Raw genomic sequence first — 21,500 nt, forward strand, 5'->3', positions numbered from 1 at the left:
CCGTAATTTTTCATAAGGCATAAATTCTTCTGAATGTGCAGGCTGTACCTAATGAGTCTGTTTTGTAGACGCACATCATTTAAAAGCTGGTTTACAACACTTCTACTTTTAGAGCACTCTGTTTAAATCGTAATTTATTTACAGATTACATTTCGATTAGCGTTAGTGTTACCAAAACAATTAGTACTGCAAAATGTTTACCGTCAGCTAATGTCTGTGTGAAATGCATTGCTTCTCGTCATTATTCGACAAAATGCATACTGGAATCAGGAGAGCTACTCTAGTCATCACTAGCAGTTTATACTTGGGAAATATAGGTCCAGTGGATAGACAGATATAGAACTAGTACACAAAGTGATAAACACATTTACTGCCGTGTAACATATATATCAGAAGTAGATAATAGGGAAGGAGTGTGACTTCAATAAACAAGGGAAATTCGTTATTTACTAGCCTTAGAATACCTACGATTTACTACGCGTAACTCAACCAACTAGAGCTCAAATCGTACACAGTACATTCGCCTAGCATCGCGCAAAATCGTTTCCTCGTATACACCCGCAATCCGGAGATAGACTAAAACGTACGACACGATTCTCCATTCTGTTGCCAGCAAATCGACTCCATAACCTGCCTAACTTGAAACAATAGGCAGCTACTAACGACTCTTGTGCACTCTTGTGCCCTCGGCAATGCAGTGTGGCTCGCTGGGAGATTGGACATCGATGCAACACTCGGCGAGCTAATCTTTGACCTATTTACAGCTGGTATGCCCCCCACGCACGCACGCCCACCGCAATCAGCAGCAGCTCCAGCTCCAATCTCCCAGCGAGCCACACCGCATCGCCGAAGGTGCAAGAGTGCGCAAGAGTCGTTAGTAGCTGCCTATTGTTTCAAGTTAGGCGGGTCATGGAGTCGATTTGCTGCCAACAGAATGGAGAATCGTTTCGTACGTTTTAGTCTGTATCTCAGGATTGCGGGTGTATACGAGGAAACGATTTCGCACGATGCTAGGCGAATGTACTGTGTACAGTTTGAGCTCAAGTTGGTTGAGTTACGCGTAGTAAATCGTAGGTATTCTAAGGCTAGTAAATGACGAATTTCCCATGTTTATTGAAGTCACACTCCTTCCCTATTATCTACTTCTGATATATATGTATCATTGAAATTATATTTGATTTCTTTTGCAGTCAGCACTGTTCAATTTTGAAAGCTTACTAACTGTGCTTTTGTTGCTCATCTGTACATGCACCTACCTAAGGTCACTGACTCCAAGTCTCATTGACCGAAACAAAGAAGGGTAAGAACCTTACGATTTTTGTATAGTGACAAAACTAGAAACAAAAAAGCCCACATTACTATATTTTATATTCATACCCTTTTTCCTGTCTAACTTTGGAGTCTATGTTTGGTAACCCATGACAAATAGCTAAAGTAAATAAAAGAGATTGGGTACACTAAATGTCAGTTTTGTGTAACTTGCAATTTTTGCAGCCCTAAACACATATAAATAATACTTCATGCAAAATGTATACATGTATTAAATAGTGAAGCATAATGCTAAAATTGAACAAATACTGTGTTTCAGGTTTCTTGGTGTTTTCTGGAAGTGCGCTCGAATAGGAGAAAGGAAGAGTCCCTACGTTGCATTCTGCTGCGTTTGCATGGCCGTTAGTATTTTGTTCTGGCAGTAAAAATTGAACTGGTGCACTATCGCAGTTTCGTCGCAGAGAGAGACTGGCCAAGCAAGACTGAGATGTCTGGAAACTAGAGAGACTGCCCAAGTCGACATTTCCAAGATGGCTTTAGTGAGCGCGGGTGGGGTCTTGGCGTCCGCGTGGATTCCGTTTGCCGTGGTGCTTGTGCTGCTGCTGATCTTCTCCTGTCTGTACGTGCGCTACTACCGCAGCAGCTACGACAGCGAGCTGAGCTCGACGCTGACGGCGATCCTCGGCCTGTTTGTCGCCCTGCTCACCGGCGCCCTCGTTCCCGTCGACGTCTTCCTCGTCTCGTACATGAAGGACGCCGACGGCGGCTTCAAGCCGTGGGCGGCCGACAACGGGACGCGCGCGGCGGTGCAGGACGGCGTGCTCTACACGTACTACGCGCTCTACCTGTGCATCGTCGCGCTCGCGTTCCTCCTCATGCCCCTCGTCTACTTCTACTACGAGGAGAAGGACGACGACGCGGAGACGCCGTGCCACGTGCGCCTCTGCGGCGCGTGCAAGTACGCGATCGCGTTCGTCATCGTCGCCGCCATACTGCTCGTCGTCGGCGTGTTCGTGCCGTGGCGGGCGCCGCCCGGCGACCGCGGCGCCACCGAGTGGCAGCGTCTCGAGCTGCTCTTCCACAACTTTGCGGCGACGCGCGGCGAGGACGCGGCGGCGTTCGTCGTCGGCGCGCTCAGCCTCGTCGGCTTCGTGCTGATGCTCGTCTACACGGCGTACGGCCTCTCGGCGTGGCCCGTCGCGCTCGTCAAGGGCTCGCGGAGCGCGCGCGCCGAGCTGGCGGACGCCGTCGACGAGCGCGCACAGATGCAGGCCGAGGCCGCCGCGATACGCGAGAAGTACGCAGACGGGCGCCGCATGACGTCGCGCGACCGCGACCGGCTGCACGAGCTCGAGGAGAGCGAACGTCTAACGCGGCGGCGTGTCGGCCGCCTCGCCGAAGCCGCGGCCGGCGGCTGCGCGAGCGGGTTTTCGGCGGTGCTGCGGCCGCTGCAGGTCGTCGCCGGCTTCCTGCTCATCATCTTCGCGTTCCTGATCGTCCTCGGCATCGTGCTGACGAACGTCGACCGGCTGCTGCACTCGGAGGGCGCGAGCACGGGGTACGCGCTCGCGCGGCCGCGCATTCCCAACCCGCTCGACATCGTCTTCCTCTTCTGCCAGAAGGTGTTCCCGATCGACTACGTCGTCTTCGGCGTGCTCGTCATGTTCTTCCTGCTGGCGACGATGGAGGCGCTGCGTCAGATGGGCATCTGGTTCCTCTGGCTGCGCCTGTACAAGATCCGGCCGCACAGGACGCCGCCGCAGGGCCTGCTGCTCACCTGCGTCATCCTCATGTTCGTCGTGCTGACGCTCAATGTCGTCATCTACTCGATCGCGCCGCAGTACATGACGTTCGGCAACCAGCACTACGTCGACTACGGTCGCAACGCCACGACGACAACAACAACAACAACAACAACAACAACAACAACAACAACAACAACAGCAGCAACAACGTTTATGTCTAAGACGGCAACGGGCGAAGCGGGTGGAATGGACAGTAACAGTAGCGCACCCGATTGGTTTGCCATCGCACATCAGAACGCAGAGGACACCGTGGCTTCAACGCCATTGGTAATCAGAGAGCTTCGTTCGTGCAGCCTCGATGCTCCATCCGACGAGTGCGTAATGACGAGGATATCCGTGCTGTTGCTGCGCTTCTTCTATAAAGCTTGGTTCTTCGGCGCCTGTTACTTTTGGGGCAGTTGGGCCTTTGTCGCCATCTTCCTGATAGGTTTGGTCATCGCTGTCATCAAGCGACCGGAATCGGCGATCACCGGCGAAGTTGATGGCGACGATTTCGAAGAAAGCGATGAAGAACTTCTGTCACCGTGAGCTGCTTAATTTTAACTACCGACATCGACAAAAAGCCCACGAGCATTTCTGTCAGATATTTGGGTTCTGCTTTCCCATTTAGCAGCTAGCTGTATGCGTTTGACTTGGATTTCGTTGAGTATATGTTACAGCACGGCCTCTGCCAAGCTGTTAAAGAGAAAAGGGAGTTTGCCCCATCAAATCCCATCGTAGGATTTCCCTTGCTATGGTTGCTTAAGGGCCCATTTGTTTGAAATGGATCGTTCGTCAGATTTGGATCATTTCTTACTGATCTGCCCAAAATTGTTACAAATGCACTTCCATGAGGTCATCTGTCATTGTGACCTATCACAGGATGGTTCATAAGTAGCAGTGATTTGCTGAGTCACATACTACTATATATTGGATCTACCATGCATCCATCTTGCCAGCAGGATCAACAATTCGTGATCTGGATCAGTGATCTACGCAAACTTGCACTGGATCATTGGATTGGCTCAAACAACCGCATCCTATATAATGTTTACAACTACAATATTAACAGATCAAAATGAATTCGATTGCATATATCATAACTGCTAACTGTTTCACATGCATGCTTTTTTAGCATGTAAACCTGAAGTTCAAATTGTTTTATAATTGCAATTCTGCTGAGCTCTTAGCACTATGTATTATTATCATAGAAAATATAGAAATAGTTCGAATGACAGTTTTATATAATAACATATATATGGATCTGCAGTATGTTACAAGATGATTTTAGCTATATGAAAAGTATTACGATTATTGTGCATATATTTTGGTGACTAGGGTTCTGTACCTGTGTTGTCATATTGTGTTACAAAATGATTAATTTGAAATATAAATTGATGAGTAAAAAATGAAGGACATTGAAATATGTAAGGAAAATAAGAAACTGGTGATTTCACTTTTTAATATATTAATTTAATTATTAATGAAACGACACTGCTTATTATTGTGAAAAAATTTAAGTTGTTTTTTGTGGAATATATTGAGAGAGAAAAGAAATGATTCTGTGCAAACAATGTTTCATCATTCAGTCTTTGTTTACAATGTAGTACAAACTTCAAAACGTCGTGACCCAAACATACATTATGAATATAAATATTAAATTCATTATTGTTTCATATATCCACCCCTCCTACACATAATTTGTAAGGTATCAATTTCTGATGTATGCAACTGCTGGAATTTTGGGACCAACAAGGTTTGGGTAATGCAATTAACATTTCATAAAAAATACAGAATTAAAATGACTTTCCAGAATGATTTAGCTTGAACATATTTCGTACATGTATGTAGACATGCAGACATAAATAAACTAAAAATGAAAGATGTCTCTATATACACTATACTTATCTATATCTAATATTCCATCTACAACCATGCACATCTAATTACACCTATGTATTATAGAATATTTATGGTGGATTAAGCCGATGCTTCTACATTGCAACCTAGCAATATTAAACTATAATGTATCTGTATAATAAACCAAATATTTATCTTGAATCATATTAGGAACAGCCAATATCATAGATACAGAACAAAAACCTGGAACAATCAAGGGAAAAGGAACAGAAGACCTGTAGGCTGGACAAAAGTTGTGGAGGTGGAACTGAAGGAAACCATCCTGGAAAGAAATAAAGACAACAATGCAACGTTTTCTACATAGTCATGTTCCCTTAGGAGCAAAACGTACGTTAATGGGAACAAATGCTTTTGTTACGATTACCACGTGTATATATGAATACAAGTACAACAAAGAAAAGACATACTTTCTAGCGTCGTTGCAGCTATCATTTTATTTTTTAAACAGTAAATTCTACCTATATACATTGACTTGTCTAAGCAAAGCAACTACTACTAGTAACGAGTAACAGTACACGGGCTGGCAAACCCATATCATGCCAGGACCAAAAAAATAGAAATAAAATCATTTAGATTGCATCACCAATAGAAATAATATACAGATAGTTTATCTACATATTTCTTTAACAACACCGGTTTAAATATAAATTGTTACAGCAGTACATGCACAAGACATGCAATGGAGGGATTGAAATCATCAATAATTGAAACAATCACACGTACGTTTATAACCAACCTGTTTCTCTTGAAGGCATAGCTCACCACCTTCTTTCACAAGACTTATCTATATGGATGAGTTGTGGATGTATTATATCATGTTCATATAGAGTAAATATTAGACAAGTGATACTTCATAGAACTAATCTTGGAGGGATTATACATTCACTGGGCGGAGAAATAAATTACGAATACAGTATATTAGTAAGATTAACCAACTAGCACTGACTGATATGACTTGGATACTTTAGATATCATTATAACAATAGAAATGTAGTATGCTATGATATGTGGAGCAATGGGCAATAAGGGTATGAAATAACCCACCTTAATTGGTTCCAAGAAAACTGAGCAAGGTCAAGAAAGTGAAAAATAGACAGAAGCAGTATTGCTAGTAGCAGTCGACAGAATCAGCATTTTAACTAAAATGTGCTCCCTGCCTATGTGTTACATTAGACAGAAACTAATTGGACATATAGAATATACTACATAGTTAATCTAGCGTATATTTAGCTAGGAAGGTACTGCATGTAGTTAACAACCATTTACGTGAACAGAAATAGTAAACAGCAAGTTCCAGTATGTAAAGTAAAATCCTAATGATTATATGTGGGGGATTTAATTAATTTTAATAAATATGCTTACAGCTTTATATATGCAGAAGTTTAATGAAAAAAAATTAAGTAAGGGGATTATTATTTAGATCTTTGCATTAAATTGCATTAAATTTCCTAAATTCTAGTTTCCCCTAAATAGTGAAAAAGCTTTACACCATGTCCTGCCGTACAACATTTCTGACCCTGCATAAAGTCCCTTCTTAGTGCATCTCAATAACATATAGCAGAGATTTGTACTGTCTATCTATCTATATTCATATACATATATATCACACAGAAATAGCTGAATATAATAACTGGAATATGTTGATCAGGTCTTGATACAACAATAGGTTATATAAAGCATATATAGTACTCTCCTGAATCGTTTTTTTTTATAAGAACAACCCTGTGCGAATTATACTACTGAATCTTTTTCATGGTTTTTCTGAATTAAATAATAAAATTTGAGCAGAGATAACACCAAGAATAAAGCAATCATAGAAAAGCATCATCAGGACAATAACCTCCAAGCGGGAGAAGTAGGGTCAATGGTGCAGCTAGATTGTGGAGAAAAATAAAAGAACTAAAATAAATAACGAAGCAAAGATACTATGTCCGATCGATATCCCTATACAGCCTATAATTCTGTTCAACATGTGATACATTTCTTGAAACTTGAAATTTAGACACGCCCCTGAAAAATATATTAACCTAATAAACCTACTTACCCCCTTATAAACCTAACCTATAACATAACCATTAATCCTACTCCTACTCCTAATGGAGTATCACCCAGAATACGAGTCTAATCGCAAAGTACAATATAGTGCACTAAAAGGTAAAATTACGCTTTGATCAAAGTAAACTATTATATTTAAGTTATTCAATTCATAAATTAAAAACCCTGTACTAGTATATCTAGTCATATGATGACTTATGCAGACATTGTTGAATTATATGTAATAATATCAGGAGTCTATCAATAGATAGACAATCTCAAGACATAGATAGACATATCAATATTGAGACTCCTGATAATATCTATTAGTACATTTTTTTAGGCTGCCATACCACAATCTTACAGTAATAAAATTTTATCGTCACATTATTCTCAAATTTTGTAAAAACAAATTAGATAATCATATTTTAAGTCCATGTCAATTTTTCAACGAGCATGAGCAAAACTGTGTGAAGAAAAAACATAGATTTTGTAATTAATTGATCATTACACATTGGAAAACCAAAAATATCGCATTCCAAATTCATCATCTCCCTTAATAATCCTATTATAATAACGCAAGATACACTAGATTTACGACATCACATGATCACAAGAGTGATTTGTGCATAAAAATCACATATGTTTTTGCGAACGGTTTATATCTCTTTGAAACTATCTAAAATTTTATCTTTATTTATTTTTTTAGTTATTCTAGCATTCCAGGACACCAACATGTCCAACTATGATAATTTACCAAAGTGCATGCCAAACAATTAATCACAATTATTTTCTTGCTTGAAAACATTTTTAGATGGTTATGACAGATTCGGCAGTGAGTAACGGTTATTGAATCATCTTACTTGAGTGGATGTGCAGTTTTCTTGATATCACAAAATAATTGGGTCACCTTTAATTAAAGAATTAATATGTTAAAATGTTTTGTAAACTACAAAACTCAACATTATAGGATGCTGCTTTATATGATCCCATCAAGACAATGATACGAAATTTTTTAGGAAACTCATATTACAATTTGATACACTGAATAAATAGAACGGTAATAGGTTATCCTTGTACACTACAACTGGCACCAAGGTCACAACAAACCTTGTTTCCAACTTGTTCAACTTTCAACATTTTCAACTTGTTTACGTATTATTGCAATGCATGTATAGTGCATTACCTATCACGGCACATCACTCTGTTGACCAGTACTCTGTGTGGGTGGCTTCACTGCTGCATTTCCCAGCTCCATCTTCTGCACGCGTCTCAGAGCAGCATGAATTCTTACGTTAAGTCGATTCTCAAAGTCATAGTCACATAGCTGCGTCTGAAATCACACGAAAACAGCAGAGTCTGTACTAACGCAAACACCCACGTCATGTGTCCCGTAATTATGTTGACTTTTTTTTTTAAACATCAATATTTGAAAACCTCAAAAATATTTACCTTCGATGTATAATAATACCAGAAACAAGCTAATACATGGGTGTGTACCTGCATGTGCATGTGCGTACGCACGTATTACCTCACTCTGATAATAGCTTAAAGGGACAGTAGACTCTAGGATTTTACTGCATACAACTGTACTTACTGTATAACAAATCGTCTATACCCACATGTATTTGTCACCAGATACTTAATTAATTATTTACACATCAACGCTACGAAATTTGAACGGCGCCATGACACCCGCGACCGTGCTGCCACCCTGAAAAAGTTGCGTATTTGCATTTGCATTTTGCAGGTAAATGACCGAGGGCTAATCACAAAAGTGCAATTATATTTATACCTAAATGCTATTTAACCGAACGATATTCATTTTAGGGCAAATTTATCCATATTATAACTGAAACTATATGTCGTTTATAAGATATTACAATCCTTTTGCTTTTAAATGAATAAATAAGAAATACCCTCGGCCTGTAGCCCTTGGCTAGAAAGTGGTTTTGCGCAACTTCTCAGATCGTGCGCTTTGAGTGGCGCCACCGTCGTTGTAATCAAACTGTAGTCGTTAGTTTTAAAACATTAAAAAAAAATATTTCTAATGGTGATTGAACCATGAAACTTTTTATGTAGCGCAATTATAACCTAAATTAGCTGAAAATAACCCTAGAACCTAGAGGCTACTGTTCCTTTAACTGAGTTTAACATCATGTACATCACAATGAAATAAATCTACAGAAAGTTGCAAAAATACACAAACGTTCAATATAATATTGCTACTAAAATAATCATTCTTATTACAAATAACTCCCCCATTATTAGAAGATTGATACTGATATTAATAAGTAAAGGTTACCTTTGCATGAAGCAGTAAAGCTTTGCCCTTTGGTGCAGTCTACAAAGCAGATTAGAATAAACATTTCAATATTCACTCATTTCATATATCATCTAAGCAATGTCATTATCATGATTACTATAATGATAATAAATATATGCAATTAAGATATTATATAAGGAGTATACTTACTAATGAACACATTGATGTTCATATAATCCATTAAATCTGTAAAGCATTCATTCATGTAAAAGAAATTAACACACCTCCGAGCTTCTAATCAGCAAACATCCAAACTCATACATAGCAAATGCTTGAACATGCAAATCTTCCGTCTGGCCTTGACATCGTTGTAAGCATTCTTCAAAACACTAAAAAGAAAATAGAGAGGAAGTGAGAGAGGTTATGAGCATGGCTTTATGTTTGCACAATCACTAAATGCTGATATCATGTATTCATGTATACAAATTACATATAATCAATAATTAATAACACCTATGTATTATTAGCTCTTGATATAATATATAGTGGCCTCAAAATTTTATATGGTTTCACTTCCCTTAACTATACCCTCATTACATGTAAGTATATACAGTAAGTATGATAGTGTATACATGTAGTAGCATTGTAATAAGTAAATGTGACAAGTGTATATTTAAAAAATTCATGGCTTTAAAAATTAAAAAGATTAATATCGATTTAAAGCACGAATACATGCAAGAATATTAGAGAAGCATCAGTCTTCATAACAGTTATCCTATCACCCAGAAAAGAACATATAGTATTATAGAATCTGTCAGTTGTACAACCTCCACTGCTTTGCTGTAGTTCTTCAACTGTGTGTGCGTAGAGCCCTCTATCAGACGAGTCAGGGGAATCAGGGCATCTTCATGCTGCTTGCTGCACTCTGCACATGAATTCACAAGATTCCATTCTTGCTCTCTGCACAGTATTTGCTGCAGCTGTGATTTGCCGCGTGTTCACGAACTGCATTGCTGAGATAACGTTCAATCTCCAATGTGTGAAATAACGGTTTACCTGCACAGACACATGAACACACATGCATGCACGCACGCACACTTATAAGATTAAAGATGGGCTATGTGTATGGCTGGTGGCAGCTTAATTGCTAACCTTCAAGAATACGATGCAACTCTGGCTTCCCACAAGTTGGCAACGCGTTCCACAAGAACAGTAGCTCTAGTCCGAGGAGAATAGCATGCTCTGGGGTAGGTGGCGCTTGCAAACTCACAAACTTCTCAGCCTGTAAGAAATGCAGTAGAGTATACTCGTATACGTTGGCAGTATGACGTTGGGCCAACGTTGGCAATATGACGTTGGGCCAACGTTGGCAATATGACGTTGGGCCAACGTTGGCAATATGACGTTGGGCCAACGTCGGCTTCCAACATTGGGCCAACGTCCACTCAACGAGCAAAAATCCGTTGGGCCAACGTTGGCAGCCAACGTTGGCCCAACGTTGGCATGGGCTGAAGACAGCCGTTGGGCCAACGTTGGCCCAACGTCAGCATGTTATTTGGGTATATATCCATTGAGATATATATAGAAGCATGTGTAAACTGAACACAGTGACATGTCATCCATCACCATCAGACAGAATATGAGACATATCTATAGAAATCAACATGAAAACCAAGGGGTCTGGAACACAATAAATAGTTATGTCATCATGACTGAAATATCATGTGTATAAAAGTAAAGTACTGTGCAAGAGTGTTTTTTTTCAAATTATGACAGTCATAACTATTAATGATATTTCTGACAACAGGCCACTTAGTTACAGTTTACAGTTATCAGTCAGAGAGTTAAGAGAGTTTACGTTTAAAATTCATCATGTCATGAGGGTGGAAAAATTAGAAATGAAAGAATTACTATATTTTAGGTGCGATCACAGAAACAGACTCATATCAGCTACATTCTTCTTGAAAAAAACAGAATCAAAGAGAGTGGAACTGAATTCTGGTGGCAGTAAGAAAGTTAAAAACTCAATCAGTCAAGTGGACCCTCTACACTTCATTTGAACTCTGCCCGAACAAGAATCATGAGCAGAGGCAGCATGCACACTGCAACACAGTACGAGTTATACGCACGCACGCACGCACGCACGCACACATGCATGTAGCTTACCCTGCGTCCAACAAATATCTCTATCTGGTAATTCTTGCGTTTGACGAGCCGAGGAACATCACAGAAGACTTTGTAGCATTCTTCAGAGTGGCCAAGAGCACCGAGACATATTGCGGCTAGATATGCATAGTAGCACTGCGACCAACGTGACTCCAACCTTAACCTGCAGGCAAGCATAGGAGGAATTCATCACAGAACTCTGGTGGAAATGCCCTTGTTCTATCCCCTAAATCACACAAAAAATGACAAAACTCTGCTTTACTGAGATAAGATAAGTGTATCCCTTCGTTCTATGATTCAAATCACTGAACTGTGGCAATACCCTGCTTTACTAAGACAATGTGAGTGTACGCCTTTGTTCCATACCTTAAATCATGAAACATTGGCAATATTCTGCTTTACTGAGACAAGTTGATTACACATCTTGTGCCACGCCTCAATAATCGTGCCTGCTAGTTTCCTAAACATCCAGCATAATGTCTTACAAGTATGTGATTAGTTCTTATGATGTACAAGCATTTCAATCTTTGTGAACACACAATTAACTTACCTTAGAAATGCTGACTTTGCCTCTATCCAGTTCAGCTGCAGTAAGTTGCACCAACCTAGAAGAAATATAATTGTGATGTTTAGTAATCATAATGATAATTATGAGTGAAAACCAGCGCCTACTCATATTTACGCTAAATGAAAAATTTCACAGTAAATAGTAGTTTCCTTTAGATATAAATCAAATTTAAATTTTGTTATAATTAAGTTCCTGGTTTGAAATGTAAGATAATTGGTGCTATTACTATTTTATATGATGCACTACTTACCTATCTCATACAAACAAATCAATTGTATTTCTCTTTGGTCCTTTGTAGCTGCTAGGGCCTTGTGGTATGCAGCGAGTGCTTCGGATATTTTGCACTGTGGATAAAAACGGCAGTCAAAACATATGGCATACATATAGACTATATACATTTGTTCATGCTTTACGCATATACTACTTACTAGTAATAGTGTAATGGCAAACGTGCTATTGTTTAAATTGGTATCTGTGTATATCTAGCATACTAAGCAGTAATATATGTTACGTTTTCAAGGGGTATAATGTAAACATATTATGTCTGGAGATCAAACTTAGCGTTTAAATCAAACCTTGCACTATGCTTGATTATTGGCTTATTACTATGGCAAATGCTACTGAGCACTCTGCTACCCAAACTGCAAAGAATCAATAGCAGTACATGAACACATGCAGAGTTCTCATCAGGTGATTAACGCATGTCGAGTTTGACATGCCTTCAAATCGAAAGCTAATTTGTGACATGCAATAAAACCTCTGACATGCGTTAATTGCCTAAGCAGCCTTAAATGTCCAGTTGATTTTTTTTCATTAACAAGTGCCGCGGAGCGACAGCGCTCATCTAACGTCTACTGCGGTGACTCTGTGGTGGAGTGGTGGGATTCTAGTAAACCCTGTTAGTCCCAAATGTGTTCACAATACACGGCCGAAACAGTGGAATGCACAGGATGGTATTCAAGGGAACCTTCAAGGAATGTTCCGTGGATCGTTATGAAAGTGTCCACGAGATGCGCGTACGTTTAAGTGTCTTCAGATTAAAGATGCGAAGCTCCCATCGTCAGCGTATGTGAGCTACAATATTTGCAAGCACAGAATAGGCTAAGCCTCATCCAGTTCACCTACGCAAGCCTACCAGGCTGCAAAGAGAGCTGCCCGTACCTGTAACGCAATTAACGCAGGCAAAAACTACACAGTATCACCAAACACATGACTGGGCAGTACCCACTGCAGTGGCATATCGTTACATGTAACAATACTGACAGTAACATAATGCCATAGAATATACGATTTAAGGAGCATAAACCTTCTTAAACCAATATTTTAGCTTTTTCGAAATTTCACTGTGACATTGTAGGCGCTCATACATCCAGGCATGTATAAGGATTATCTACTAAGCAACCGGCAGTCCAAATTCTTTCAACAGACAGTCAACAAATCATGTTTATACCCTCCTCTTGAGGGTCCAAAAGTGTTATCTGACACTTACTCTTCGCATGATCAGCAGAAGTAGAATTTCATGGTCCTTTCAATAATGCCAATAAAATGCTAGGTCAACCGGTAAACCAAAAAATTTTTTTTCAATCGCGTCTGTCGCCATGTCCTCAAAGAAAATATATAAATCTTGCCTGTGCCCATTTGAACCTTTGACTCTGATGACCTTTAAATTTCGGCACAGTGATGCATTTTCCTACATGATCCATACAACCCAACTATCACGAGCCTAGGTCGAGGCCGTTTAAGATTTATTGCGTCAATTCGCATTATCCCTCCATACCTTAAAGTTAAGGGAGTGAATGTTCCCCCTTCTTTTACACTCTTGACCTTTGACTACTGCCCCCAGTCTTTCGACATCCCAACTCGTTTGACGATCCCCCCCAATGTGCCCGAATATCCGTTGACGCGTACTCGACGCCCTTAAAGATATTGTGCCAACTGTTGACAGACGGACGGACGGACGGACGGACGGACGGACGGACAGACAATCATGCGATTCTACAAGCTGCATCTGACTATGTCAGATGAGCTAAAAATTCATCAGTAGGCATGACGGCTAAATTTGACATGTTGATAATATAACCAAACAGCTATAACCTACCTTTAGCCTCAAAACCCTGCCATGAAAGAACAGAAATAGGGCTGAGTTAGGATATGTGTGTGCCGTATTTTTCAGAATTGCCATAGCTTCAGAGACCCCAGCCTCTATATTCACGCCATCTAGTGAGAAGAATGGTCGCACGACAGTGTGATACCACAGGAGCGCTAGCCTGAAAACAGGAGCAATAGTAAATATTACAGAACAGAACAATAATGTCTGTTTGTTGTCAAGTATTATATTGTGCTCTTTACTAAAAAAAATTCTATTTTTGGGGAAATTTACAAATATGTATGAATGCATTCGTAAACATATTTAAACACGGGTCATGTACGCATTATTGTGGGAACAGAAAAGGGGGAATTTAGTGTAATCATTACTGTTATTATTGCAGATTATTATAACAGAAATCAGCCCTTACATAGCTAGTGGTGCTTTCATGTCACGGCTTTTGCTGGCTAAGATCAATGCATCCAAACCTATATCCCTGTCTCCTTCAAAGCCAAGGAACTGTATAACCCTGTAACACATAAATATTAATGTCTAATTAATTGGTTAACGACAAATGTTTGGTTAATAATACATAGGTGCATGCTAAATTACGCGCCGTTGCCTGTAGAATTCTCTGTGCTTTACACAATCCACAGCACTCCATATCACTAATGAACGTTAGTACCAGCTGAATGTAAGTAGGTTGTTATTTCTATCTTGCTACAGCAGAACTACAGGTTCTTAAGGATTTAGCAGTACCTGAGTAGGTTGGGTGGCATGAGAGATACACAGAGCTGGAACACTCCGAAGCCAAAGCTGACCGATCCCATTAGTCGATCCAGTACATCCTGAGATGGAATCTCAGCTCTGTTGCGGATAAAAAAAACAGGAGTACAATAACAACAGCAATGGAAAAATGAAAATAAACTAGAGCAAATTAAACAGGAGTACATTATTAAATTACTTCCAATGAAAACAACACGCATCAACAACTCAAATCTCAGTGCTGTGCAGCTGTTTTTAGCTTCACATTCGGTTCACTTACACGTCTTGAAGCACCGGTGCGGAGATAGTACGAGTCAGACTGTCCTGCTTGCTGCCGTGGCTGCCAAAATTCCCGCCCTGACTGTGCCGGGGAGAGATGGGTCGCGAGTACCTATCATGCAGGTCCTATAAAAATACACAATTAAATTACACAACTTTCAGCTTTGCACACCCTGCTTGCATTCTGCTGCATCTAAAAGAATATCAATCTGCAATGTGGCCCAGTTAACAGTTTTACAGAGTTGCATTAAAACAATAGGCAATACCATTTGATTTTAATGATGACATTGCTTCACAGGTATATTATAAATGCAACCAGTTATACACAGGTTATTGTTAAACTAACCCATTATTATTTGTTATAAGTTATAACAAGAAAAGTGTTGCTTTTGGTTTAATCAGAAATTTCAGAAAACCACATCAAGTAAAGAGGGCAAGATTAGCACTTGCTATCAGTGCTATAATGAAACTAGAGCCCATTATACGGGTGATGTACTTTAAAAAATTATCTTTCAAACAATTTATGTGGATACAGCACACTCATGCATGCATGTATGCACACACAAGCGCACGCACGCACGCACGCACGCACGCACACACACACACAACACACATGCACGCATGCACGCACACACATGGACATATACACACAGACAAAGGTAAAAGATGCACACTGCAGCTCTTCTCAGTCAATCCGCATGGAAATTACCTGAATCTCCTTGTAGGCCTTCTCGTATATTTTCCAGGCACGTCTCAGGATCCATCCGCCGCGCAGATACCCGGATAGCTCCTGGTTAACGAATGTGAGAATCGCCTGGTAGAGCTGGCAGTCCGCGATTATCACTTGTTTCTGTAGGCGATCCTCCAAGCTGGAAGCTGACTCGTGCTGCGAACCACGTCGGAAAGAGGATTATGCTGACAGGGTGACACTAAGTACGAGATATCACACTAGCACACTGCATACGAAGTGTCACAAAGTTACACACTGAATTAGACATCATAGGTGGTTATTCACATTGCATGAGATAACAATTGTCCATACTCTGTATGAGCATTGTATATACACTTCATATATACAGTACATAAGCACGTACATGTATATTTTGCTGCATGGTACCATCGCAGTTACACTGTATTGGGGCAAGGGAAAGTTACAAACACATGCAAATACTAATTTATTAAACTATTTCAAAATCACAGGCCCTGTCCCTGTATACCAGCTTGCTGAGACAAGAATGGATTATTCAAAATAGAGAAGGGTGCACAAAGCAAGCGGCTTTCAGGGCAACAGTTTATATGCCTAATGAGTAAAACAACAAATTTATAAACACATATATAGCTAAATATTTGAATACTATTATTATTATTATTATTATTATTATACATGCTCCATAAAGACTATAGGCAGTTTAGATGCACTTTTATTGTCGTACTAGCGGGATACCCGACGTTGCCCGGGGAAATCAGTGGCGTTACTCAGTTGGTGACCACTTGGTTGAAAGGAAACTACCCAAAAAATTCTAACTATCTATCTATCCATGCATCAATCCATCCATCCCATCGCACCGCATCCCATATCCCATCCCATCCCATCTCATCGCATGCCATGCCATCGCACCCCATCCCATGCCATGCCATGCCATCGCATGCCATCCCATGCCATCGCACCCTATCCCATCCCATCCCATGCCATGTCATCGCATGCCATCCCATGCCATCCCATCCCAAACAGTAAAAAATAATAAGAAATCAAAAGATAAAAGACATTAAAAATTAAAAATTAATAGTAAAAAGTAAAAAGTAAAAAATTAAAAATAATACATACTAAAGAGGTAAGTAAAGGAAAAAAAAGGAAAAAAGGGGCAAATAAGTTCCCCAGCTGGGACTCAAACTCGGAATCCCGGTGTAGGAGACGGATGTTATAGCAATTAGGCCACTGCACCGTTAAGGGTATACACCATGGATTCACATGTACGTGATGTTAATCTGTACACACCACCATCTATTGATGAATAGAATTTTTATCAATTTTTTACTTTTTAACTTTTTTAAATTTTTGTTTCAGCCAGAACCACCGCCCAGACGTGCTGATTCTGAAAATATCTTTAGTTTTCCTCTAGGCTGCGGAGTTCTCTAGTTATGCGAGTACGGACTAATTCGGCTGAAGAACTTTATATATATAGATTTTCCTCTAGGCTGCGGAGTTCTCTAGTTATGCGAGTACGGACTAATTCGGCTGAAGAACTTTATATATATCAGGAGTAGATAATAGGGAAGGAGTGTGACATCAATAAACATGGGAAATTCGTCATTTAATAGCCTTATGATACCTACGATTTACTACGCGTAACTCATCCAACTTGAGCTCAAATCGTACACAGTACATTCGCCTAGCATCGTGCGAAATCGTTTCCTCGTTTACACAAGCAATCCGGAGATACAGACTAAAACGTACGACACGACTTTCCATTCTTTGGCCATCAATCCAAGTGCATTGTCCGCCTCTATTAAAACAAAGGGCAGCTATACTGACGCGCTGTTGCTGTGCTTGCTCATCGGAATGTGGAATGTGGCTCGCGGGGAGATTGCGTCGCTGCACGGCTACAGGCTACAGCATACAGACTACAGTAGCACTCGCCCGTTGCGTCTATGGTTTCGCCAATGTCCAATCTCCCCGCGAGCCACACCGGATTGCTTGTGTAAACAAGGAAACGATTTCGCACGATGCTAGGCGAATGTACTGTGTACGATTTGAGCTCAAGTTGGATGAGTTACGCGTAGTAAATCGTAGGTATTATAAGGCTAGTAAATGACGAATTTCCCTTGTTTATTGATGTCACACTCCTTCCCTATTATCTACTCCTGATATATATAGATAGTGGAAAAATCTGTCCCAGAGTGGTTACCGGAGATCGACGCATGACCCTGTTCTTGAATGCCTTCATGAATCCGTCCTGACTCTGCATGCATTGTCTCTCCGTGTGTCGCAGGGACATCGCTGCCTGCTCCATCTGCTCCTCCTCAAAAGTCATGAGTGCATGCTGTAAGTGTAATGGGTAAACACTGGTTTATCACAGTTAAATTATTTGACACTAGTAATATCATGAACATATATATGTATTTTTGTCTGAGTATGGTCAGGATAGTATCGATACTGCCACGACTGCAATACTATTATCGCAATTCGTTTTAGTTTTGAAAAACAAATATTCGCAAGGATACGTCATTACAGTAGGTTATCGTTATAATTAATTCCTTACCAAGAACTTGACAAAACTTGCTCCAACACTCATCAATGGACTTCTTTGTCTGAACATATAACAGAACATCATAGTTGTTACTGGTAATGCTAATATCTATATACACTTTACACGCACGCACGCACGCATGCACACACACACACACATCCTCATGCACGCAGAGCGCACACACATACATACATTGGTCAGCATTCTTATTTCAATTTTTCGCCCTCCACATCAGGTATGCGGCGTATGCCTATGTCCTAAACAAGCTTTTGAACTCAAAATTATTACGCAGTCACGGCAGTGGCTGGAGGTACGGTAGCCGTCGGTCGTTGAAGCCCCTTTTTGGCGTTAGGGTTAGGATTAGGGTTAGGATTAGGGTTAGGTTTAGGGTTATGGTTAGGGTTAGGGTTCTAGCTCATCTAAACTCTCAAATCGTGAATTTATTTCCCAAGGCGTTATTTCGAAATCTGGCGCCACCACCGCCATCGTTGTCTCGTTAAGTATGAAAGCGAATGGACTCCCGTACCCGTAGCCTCGAGACATTAAGATACAGCTACCGTACCCGTAGCCACTGCCAAATTATTATGGTGAAAGTAGGAATATCTAAGATTCTTTATCACAAAGCCATATAATATGCAGTGTACACTGTACCAGTAGGCAGTACATCGTGGTTCTGGTGTGGTTAAATACATCTGAGCTACCGTATACATTCATTCGGCGCAAATCCACTTTAGGCACCTTAGGTATCACGAAGTGATGCACAGATTTCTGTGTATCATCAACTGATGCACAAACTTTCCGTATATCAAGGAATGATGCAAAAACCCTAACCCTAACCCTAAGTCATAAAGTATAACCTTACTCCTTAGGTATCACGAAGTGTGTTACTGTTCGGGTTAGGGTTGGGGTTAGGGTTAGGTTTTTTGCATCATTCCTTGATGTACGGAAATTCTGTGCATCAGTTGATGATACACAGAAATCTGTGCATCACTTCGTGATACCTAAGGTGCCTAAAGTGGATTTGCACCCATTCATTCAACCCTCACCTTAACTGTTAACACAACAGTAGTGAACCTATAATAACCCACTAATAGTAATATAGTAATACAGACGGTAATTTAGCAAAGAAACTAATCATTCATAACAATTAATGAATTATTCAATTAATATATTTACAATACCCACTTGTGCTTATTGAAGAGATCTTCAGACTCTTTGAAGCCATTGTTGAGCATGAGGTTAATACCATGTAGAGCCAATTCAGGATCACTTGGCTCTTGACTAGCATTACTAATGACATCATCATGTATCACAGAAGACGCGCTACAGCCATGACCTTCCACGCACGGATTAATCGTGTTGGAAGAATCGGCGAAAACGACGACACCGACAGTGGCATTAGCATTGGAATCAAATTTACTTGCACTTCCACTGGCACTCATGTTAAATGTAACTATAAACCCTGATTATATCATTGGTTGATATTTGACGTTATTCTTACAGAATGAACATAACTCAACGAGTGTTGAATGCAGTGACACAGACTGTACTCACATGAACGACTAACCTTTATTCCTTATTAAACATTATAATTTATACAACTCGAAATCGCTAAGATGTTGACATTTACTCTAGCCCTATCATGTGGCGCCATCATGTGGCAATTCGCGCACATCTTCGACACGCACAACTTTTTGTCTAATTAATTTTTTTATAAATTAGTTTGATAACGGGAATTAAGGTTGTAAAAAAGATTAACAATAGATTGAAATTTCTTTCCAGAAAAGCTAAGTATTTAAACACGGCATGTAAAAGATTACTAGTTTCTGCCCTAATTCAATGTCACTTCGACTATGCAAGCAGCATAATATTATGGTACAGCAGTCTCACAAAGCGCACAAGGGCTAAGCTGCAAGTGTGTCAAAATAAAGCTATTAGATGTGTTCTCAACCTAGGTTCTAGAGCACACATAGGTGCTAGAGAGTTCAAGGCTGTAAATTGGGTACCTGTAGAGTTTAGGGTAATGCAACTGAAGGTCAATAGGGTTTTTAAAATATTACATAATCTCGGCCCACAGTATATGACAGAAGGTTTCATGTTAACGTCAGAAGTCCATAGTTTCAATACAAGGGAAGGTGAGATGTCTATTTTTAAACCGAGGATGGGAAGCAGTGGGAAAAACTCTTTTACTTATACTGCAATTGACGCTTGGAACTCTCTACCACAGCAAGTTAGGACAAATTCTGTTTATTCTAGTTTTAAGTATAGTGTTAAGAAATGTCTGATGGAAAAGGTAGAATCATTAGAGGCAGAGGAGTATGTTTTTCATTAAAAGAATTCGGTTGAAATTAGGCATAAGAAAAGTTTGTATCGGCTTGTGAAAATGTACCATTGTATGACCTACAAATCTGTATATTTCAATAGTTTGTTCTGATAGTAGTACAATTGTTAGATTCAATTAAGCCGGCATAGCAAAACAAGGACCACAATGTAAATAAGTGTGCTAGTCATGCTTTTTGTGTATATATCCTTGGTAATTATCCAATTTTATGAATTCAAATTTTTATTGTAAAAGTATGCAATGTATTGTATATGATGGATAATTGTCTAAATAAATAAAATAAAAAATAAAAAAACGCGCTACCGATAGCGCGATAAATTCACTATTAGTATTAGGGCAATTTTATTCTACAAAATGTAGTAAGCAGCCATCTTTTGCCCATCTCCCCCGCTGGCTTGAAACTCTATAGCTGCTAACTCCCATGAACCCTTTGCTAGATTTCATGAGATCTTTTGACACAAGGAACCGTGTGCATACTCATACCCCGTGTGTATACCCATGCAGTAAAGACACATAATCTTATCACAAGAAGAAAAAGAAAAAGAAGGAGAATGAGAAGAAAAAAGGAGGGGAGGAGGTTGGGAGCAGGAGGAGGAAAAGAGGAAGAGAATAAGAAGAAGAAGAAAAGAAGAGGAAAAAGAAAAGAAAGAAAGAGGGGGCATGAAAGCAAGAAGAGGAGGAAGAAGAGGACGAAAGAAGAAGAAGAAAAAGAAGAACAAGAACAAGAAGAAAGGTAAGAAAAGATATTAGATTAGCAATACATTTTATTTGAAA

General features: G+C 40.0%; 2 protein-coding genes across 4 annotated transcripts; one reads left to right on the forward strand and one right to left on the reverse strand.

Annotated features, from left to right (window-relative positions):
• Positions 1 to 1,693: 1,693 nt before the first annotated feature.
• On the forward strand, positions 1,694 to 4,627 carry LOC106805602 (probable lysosomal cobalamin transporter). Its single transcript, XM_014807270.1, has one exon. It carries the CDS (start codon positions 1,800 to 1,802, stop codon positions 3,600 to 3,602), a length of 1,803 nt encoding a protein of 600 aa, XP_014662756.1. The 5' UTR covers positions 1,694 to 1,799; the 3' UTR covers positions 3,603 to 4,627.
• A 761-nt stretch (positions 4,628 to 5,388) lies between these two features.
• LOC106805164 (tetratricopeptide repeat protein 39C-like) lies at positions 5,389 to 20,009 on the reverse strand. 3 transcript variants are annotated; one of them, XM_014806662.1, is made up of 16 exons: positions 19,571 to 20,009; positions 18,398 to 18,446; positions 18,044 to 18,178; positions 15,847 to 16,023; positions 15,139 to 15,263; positions 14,853 to 14,960; positions 14,524 to 14,622; positions 14,106 to 14,274; positions 12,258 to 12,351; positions 11,990 to 12,044; positions 11,440 to 11,602; positions 10,426 to 10,555; positions 10,101 to 10,198; positions 9,558 to 9,662; positions 9,313 to 9,351; positions 5,389 to 8,340 (listed from the first exon to the last, which is right to left on the reverse strand). In XM_014806662.1, the coding sequence occupies exons 1-16, from the start codon at positions 19,825 to 19,827 to the stop codon at positions 8,197 to 8,199; spliced, it is 1,947 nt and encodes a 648-aa protein (XP_014662148.1). In that variant the 5' UTR covers positions 19,828 to 20,009; the 3' UTR covers positions 5,389 to 8,196. The 3 variants fall into 3 exon arrangements, with proteins under 3 accessions (XP_014662148.1, XP_014662155.1, XP_014662163.1); XM_014806669.1 differs by lacking the exons at positions 10,101 to 10,198; positions 10,426 to 10,555; XM_014806677.1 differs by lacking the exons at positions 5,389 to 8,340; positions 9,313 to 9,351; positions 10,101 to 10,198 and having other exon boundaries at positions 9,583 to 9,662.
• Positions 20,010 to 21,500: the final 1,491 nt, after the last annotated feature.

Source organism: Priapulus caudatus, unplaced genomic scaffold (assembly GCF_000485595.1).
Source record: "Priapulus caudatus unplaced genomic scaffold, Priapulus_caudatus-5.0.1 Scaffold6, whole genome shotgun sequence".
NCBI lineage: Eukaryota > Metazoa > Priapulida > Priapulimorpha > Priapulimorphida > Priapulidae > Priapulus > Priapulus caudatus.

What these genes read in the sequence shown, in the direction of transcription:
- LOC106805602 (XM_014807270.1), top strand. Translation starts at nt 1,800, where the DNA reads ATGGCTTTAGTGAGCGCGGGTGGGGTCTTGGCGTCCGCGTGGATTCCG.
- LOC106805164 (XM_014806662.1), bottom strand. Translation starts at nt 19,827, where the DNA reads ATGAGTGCCAGTGGAAGTGCAAGTAAATTTGATTCCAATGCTAATGCC. An exon ending in AGGCCTACAAGGAGATTCAG is followed by an intron (nt 15,264 to 15,846) that starts GTAATTTCCATG and finishes GTATTTTTATAG; the next exon opens with GACCTGCATGATAGGTACTC. An exon ending in GTTGCATCGTATTCTTGAAG is followed by an intron (nt 10,199 to 10,425) that starts GTTAGCAATTAA and finishes ATTCATGTGCAG; the next exon opens with AGTGCAGCAAGCAGCATGAA.